This window comes from Aegilops tauschii, chromosome 3, assembly GCF_002575655.3.
Source record: "Aegilops tauschii subsp. strangulata cultivar AL8/78 chromosome 3, Aet v6.0, whole genome shotgun sequence".
Classification (NCBI taxonomy): Eukaryota; Viridiplantae; Streptophyta; class Magnoliopsida; order Poales; family Poaceae; genus Aegilops; species Aegilops tauschii.
Window position 1 is genome coordinate 454,272,699 of NC_053037.3, and position 6,606 is coordinate 454,279,304.

General features: G+C 45.4%; 1 protein-coding gene across 1 annotated transcript; it reads left to right on the forward strand.

Annotated features, from left to right (window-relative positions):
• Positions 1-946: 946 nt before the first annotated feature.
• LOC109766748 (zinc finger protein VAR3, chloroplastic) lies at positions 947-6,361 on the forward strand. The gene is made up of 5 exons (XM_020325532.4): positions 947-1,468; positions 1,545-1,662; positions 2,764-3,026; positions 3,607-3,705; positions 3,793-6,361. Exons 1-5 carry the CDS (start codon positions 1,053-1,055, stop codon positions 6,056-6,058), a joined length of 3,162 nt encoding a protein of 1,053 aa, XP_020181121.1. The 5' UTR covers positions 947-1,052; the 3' UTR covers positions 6,059-6,361.
• Positions 6,362-6,606: the final 245 nt, after the last annotated feature.

The window sequence follows — 6,606 nt, forward strand, 5'->3', positions numbered from 1 at the left end:
CGAACGAAAAATGGCACGAGTGATGGTGGGATTTTTGATTGGGCTAGACTAATCAGAAGCGTGCATGGAAGTGATCCAAACACCCGCATAGCCCCCGGTTGCTTCTGGTTTGCGGAGAAAAGACGTCCGAACCGTCAAGGACCGCGATACTTGAGCGCGTTCGATGATAAAACATGTTTGGACCACCCCGTTCAGATGGTTGCCGCGTCGGAGATGCCTTCAGGCTAGTCATAATTATGAGTAACTTAGAGTAGTAAATGTTACTAGTCTATGTTACTACATTCATAATGAGTAGTGTCATAGGTGTGGTAACATATATGTCTTCATTTATTACTTTGTAATCTCATTTTATACTGAGAAGCGCTACGTGATGGTAACTTATTATGTTGCTCTATTTGCCTCACTTCTCATTAACTACTTGACACATCATTATTTCTGCTTATGTGGCATCTGTATTACTACCTACTATGTTACTCACACTATGACCAGCCTCAGTCATACCGTCTTCAAAGGTTTAGGCTGGTCATAGTGGGGAGTAACTTAGACTAATAACATGCATATGTTACTAGTCTATATTACTACCTCTATAGTGGGTAGTAACATATGTGTAGTGTCATGCATCACCTTATTTATTACTTTGTAGACTTATTTTGCATTGAGAACCGTTATGTGATGGTAACATGTTATGTTACTCTATTTGCCTCTCTCTTCATTAATTACTTGACACATTATTTTCTTTACTTATGTGACATGTATGTTAGTACTACCTATATTACTTCCATTATGACCAGCCTTAGGGGCATTTGATCCGGTTTTGCTACTTCAGGTTCAGGGTTATTAAACAGACGTTTCTCTCTCTCTCGTTGTCGGGGTGATTGGTGAATCCTAGCCGTGCGATCATGCCGAGATATTTCTTCCACAGCGCCGTCCGGCTAAACCCGACCATCCGCTGGGCCGCCAATTTTGGGAGTAGCAGGCAAAGGCCTACAGGAAGGAGGCGTAGAACCCTCTCCTCTTCCAGGTCTCGGCTCTCCGCCGTCGCCGCCGTCGCCATGGGCAGCGCCTCCAAGCTGCTGTCCTCCCTCTTGCTCACCTCCTCCCCGCTCCGTCTCCGGCCCTCCGCCGCCGCCTTCGCGCTCATCCTCTCCTCGCGCACCGCGGCATCCCGCCGCCAACACCTGCTCTCCTCCCCCTCTCCCCTCCGCACGCTCTCCACCTCGGCCGCCGCCGCCGTCGCCTCACCCCTCCCCTACAGCTCCAGCTCCGCCTCGTCAACCCCACCGCTCCACGCCCCTTTCCCGGAATGGTCCCGCCTGGTCGACCGCCTCGCGGCCGCCGGTTACGCCGCCCGCGCCCCCTCCCCCGCCGATGAGCTCGCCGTCGCCTCCGGCAGCGGCCTGTCGGCCGAGGCGGAGTCCGCTGTGTCCTCCTGCCTGGCCTTCGCGCGCGACCGGCCCGACCTTCTCAGGTGAAGCAAATCGCTTGGCCATCTGGCCGGCTGGTTTCTTTTCCTCACGTTGCTGATTGATTGGATGTGACCGCAGGTCGCTGCCGACGAAGGATGTCGAGGTTGTGGTGTCTAATGTTGCACCGGCCCTGTTCAAGGGAGGTGAGGAATCTGCGCAGCGGCTGCAGCAATACCTCGCGGGTGAAGAGGACAATGTGAGTTCTTATCCATTTTGCAAGTTGGTCACATCACGCTTGTGGAGTGGTTGTCTAGCACTCCCTCCGTTCCATAATTCTTGTCGACTTGAACTAAAACCGTGACAAGAATTATGGAATGGAGGGAGTAGGTTACAGCAGGTTTTACATATGTGTGATCATCAGTCAACTAGATAATTATTTATGTTGCTCTACCGGATTTGTAGCCATATATTGTGAATGATACAGTAGAAAATATAATTAAGAAGGAAAGACCAAACATGCCATTCAGTTCAGGGACAATCCTCTATATAATTCCAATAAAATTTTGAGCATTTCAGTTCGTCATTTTCTCGCTGCACCTTTGTTGCACCCCTTGTTTCTTTTATGATGGGTGATGTTGAACGCCTGATAGGAATGATGTATTTTCTTCAGTTCCGATTTCACCAGGGTTACAACTGTGGTTACATGGCATCTTATAGAAAGTAATACAAGGATACAGTCAGTATATATGTAGTTAAGAGGAAAACGTCCATCACACCTTAGCCTTGCTGAATGCAACTTGCAGTCTAGCAAGCTGTGAACAACAGAGCTTAACTAGCAAATGCATACAACTTAATGCGTGACTTGTACTGTTAAAGACATCCAGCGGGGCACAGAGCTCAACTAAGAACTTATATAACTACGAAGTCACAAAACATAACTTGCGCCAGGCGGAGGCATGAAGGCGTGGCGGCTGGTGTGGAGGTTGCATCATCGGAAGGAAGCGGCGTTGTGGAGGAGGCGGGAGCTCTCAGAGAACAAATTCAAATCCTTCCTTTTTGGATAGAGATTAAGGCAGAGAGATTTCTCATTACATATATAGTTAGTTATTTGACTTGGGCTTTGGTTTGAGATGTTCTGTGGTAGAAGTATTCCCATTTATTTCATTTGTTGAAACCGAATTCAAAAAGGGGGATTCTTGGGGATAAGCTATAAGCATATCCTGTACGGGGAACAACAGATTTCTTAAGAATTCTTGCAAGAGGTTTCAGTTGCCAATTCACAAATGCTGACCCCACATTATGCAATTTGACAAAACTGTATTGGTCAAGACACTAAAGATGTGATAACTTTTGCCAGGCAATTCAATCAGTCAGAGCGGAAACCGTGGACATTGTTCGGTACTTGTTAAGTTACACATACAGTTCGTCAAACAACTATTTAGAAGACAAAGAACTCACTGATTCAGCTGTTAGAAATATCTTGGCTGAGCTAGTTAATTCTAGTGGACTTCCCCACTCCTTCAGTTTTGCGGAGCCAACTGTTGAGAGTCAACCTGAGCGATTCTCTAGGCATCCAGGGCAAAATGTTGAGATGAAACGTGGTGACTGGATTTGCACAAGGTATGTTGTGGATATTTTTATTCATCAATTGAACAGTTGCATGCCACATCGCCTTACTTTAAAGTGCCAACTAATTTCTACATCTTCTCTTCCTAGATGTGATACAGCTAAAATATACACACTCGTTTTCTTGTGCTGTAGCAGAGTCTTGCACAAGCATGCATCTATGTAATAAATCATTTTTCATTTTTGAACAATGTTGTTGTTTCTCTAGTCTTTTCACACTTGGCTTGTTTTACCTCTGTGTATGTTTTCTCATCTACTCCCTCCGTCCCATAATATAAGATGTTATTACATCCAATATGCTCACATATTAGATGTAATAACGTCTTATATTATGTGACGGAGGGAGTATATTCTTAACCAACATTTAACTAATCATGACCACTTATGTGCTATTCTCATAATTTTGTACAAAGAGGCACAAAACTCGCATCTGTAAAATAAATTCGCAACTACTTGTATTGTCGGACACATTTGAGATTATTTGCTACTGGTTTGTTTACTACTTATTTGAAATATTTTACCCTTCTTCATATTTTTTGTAATGTTGACTCTAAATATGCTCTGCAACCTACAGATGTAGCTTTATGAACTTTGCAAGAAATGCGAGGTGCCTTGAGTGCAATGAGCATCGGCCAAAGAAGATGTTGACTGGCGGAGAGTGGGAATGCCCTCAGTAAGCTTCGACATGCTAACTTCATTTTTGTGATTTGAAATTATTTATGCTTCGAGATGGCTGACTTCGTATTGTCCTTTTGCCAAGGTGTGAATTCTATAATTATGGGAGGAACATGTCATGCTTAAGATGTGCTTGCAAAAGACCAGCGACAACTGCATCTGCTGGTGCTGGTTTAGGCGGTGTAGCAGAGCTTCTTAGTGTAACTAATGCTGGTAGATCTGAAATTGAGAGAAAACTTGCTGAAAGCGATGAGAAGGCAGAAAGGTGGTTGAGCAAAGTATCTCAACTTGACGATTCTGCTGATTTAAGTAGTCTGGCAGCTGATGAGGATTTTCCTGAGATTATGCCTATGAGGAAGGGAGTCAATAAATTTGTAGTTAGCACACGCAAGACACCATTGGAGAGAAGACTGGCAAGTGCACAGTACAGCAGTAACAATAGCCCTCAAGCAACAGCATCCGACTCCAAGATTAGTCAAACTTTAGACAGGATACTTGGGCGTTCGGCATCCACTTCTGCCCCAAACAATCAGTCTGATAATGGGGGTGTAAATGCTGAGACTCCCAGGAAATTAACAGGCCATCTTGGTGATATCGACCCCGTTCCTTTTGTGCCATTATCTGCTGATCTGTTTACCAAGCCACAGAATGCAAAGAGTAATGAACAGGCAGATAGGGACTGTCAAATAAATAGGGAAACTGGTAGTTCCACACCCGGTATCACACAGGCCTCAACTGAGAGGAAAGATGTTGATAGATCATTAGATACTGCTGAGAAATGGTCCAAGAAAGTCGCAGAACTCGACAGTGTAAATGACCTTTCAAGTGCTATTTCTGATGAAGACTTTCCTGATATTATGCCAATGAGGAAGGGTGAGAACCGGTTTGTTATTAGTAAGAAAAAAGACCGCTCGCTGACATCACCACAGTACCAGAGGCGCAGTGTGCTTGAGCAGGCTGACAATTCGGATTTCGTCCCATTTGTTCCGTTTCCTCCTGATTATTTTGCCAAGAAAGATGCGCCAGCAGAGAGTACTCCAGATACAGGAATAGTTTCAGAAAGTTCTCCATCAGCTGATAAGCTGCCAGAAACAAATGCTTCATCAAGACATTCGGGAGATAGCCAAAACACCTCACAGGTGATTGGCCCTCAGGGAAGTAGCATCATGAGTAATGAGAACTGGAATAGGAATTACTCTCAGCAGAGCTCGAGTCCAGGTGGTTATACACCTGGTGGAAGCAGCAGCCAGCAGTATCAGCAGCAACCTTATGAGATGGGTGATCGATCTACTGGTACACCAAATTCAGGCGCCTGGAACCCAAACTACTCCCAGGGGACGTCTACTGATGTCAGAGGAGGATCTAGCAACTATCAGCATCAACAGCAACCTCATGAGGTGGGTGATCGATCTCGTGGAACTTCAAATGCTGGTGCTTTGAACACAAAGTACTCCCAGGGGAGGTTTAATGATGGCAGAGGCGGATCTAACAACTATCAGCATCAACAGCAACCTCACGAGGTGGGTGATCGATCTAGTGGCACTTCGAATACTGTTGCTTGGAACACAAACCACTCCCAGGGGAGGTTTAATGATGGCAGAGGTGGATCTAACAACTATCAGCATCAACAGCAACCTCGTGAAGTGGGCGATCAATCTAGTGGAACTTCGAATACTGGTGCTTGGAACACAAACTATTCCCAGTCCCAGGGGAGGTTTAATGATGGCAGAGGTGGATCTGGCAACTATCAGTATCAGACACAACCTCATCAGGCAGGTGGTCGACCCAGTGGCACTTCGAATACCCACGCTCCAAACACAAACTACTCTCAGGGGAGCTTCAGTGAGGGTCGAGATACATCTACTTACAATCAGGGAAGCTATTCTACACAACCGTCTTATACGCCCGGCTATACTAATCACAGCAACAACCATGCTTGGAGCAAAAGCAACAACCATAATCCGAGTGGTTCACATCCTGATAGCAGGGTTGCTACTTGCGGCATTGGTTCCACTAACCCTAATCAAGCAACAGGCTACTCAAGCTACGGAAGTGGAGGTTATACTGGAAAGAGTTTAGAAGGCTCTGCTGTGAAGGACTCTGATCCTCTGGACATGTCTGAGGAAGCCAAGGCCGAGAGATGGTTCAGGAGGGCAGCCCAGATCAAGGACATCTCCGAGCTTGCCAACATCCCTGACGAGGACTTCCCTGAGATAATGCCGATGAGGAAGGGGGTGAACAGATTCGTGGTGAGCAAGAGGAAGACACCGTTGGAGAGGAGGTTAACCTCTCCTCAGTACAGAAGGAACCTACCGATCGTAAGCTCCGAGCCGGACAAAGATGCTAGCTGAAAGCAGGTATATCTATTCCGATGCAGGAGCGAAGAGTTTACACAAGATATACTTTTACTTCTGATCGTGATAATAAGCAGCAAGGCGAAGAAATCCACGCGGAGGAAACAGCTGAACGCCCAGACCATTTTTTCTGTATCGAAAAGTTTTGTTCTCGACCAGTAGGGATTTGCTGTTTAATTTGTTACGTGTATCAGTTGTATACATTTGTTGTTGTACCTGAAACCGTGAGTGCAATCATCAAATAATTTGCGCGTCGGATTTAAAAGGGATTAAAAAATCATATACTGTTTTGCTCGAAAATGAAAGTGTACTGTGTTAAAACAGACTGCCCAAAAACAAATGCCTTAATGAAAGCGGAGCATGCTTTCGATCATAGGTTGACAGTGGAATAGGGGATCCTCTGTTTTAGGTTGTCCTCTGTGGATGGTGTATTTTTTTAAGTTGATGGTACAGCCGCCGGCGGTATGATCTTGCGACACCATGATAGGACGTTTATTTTTGCTGCTTAAAGTTTTCTAGTCAGATAGATGCGAAGATGCAAGGTA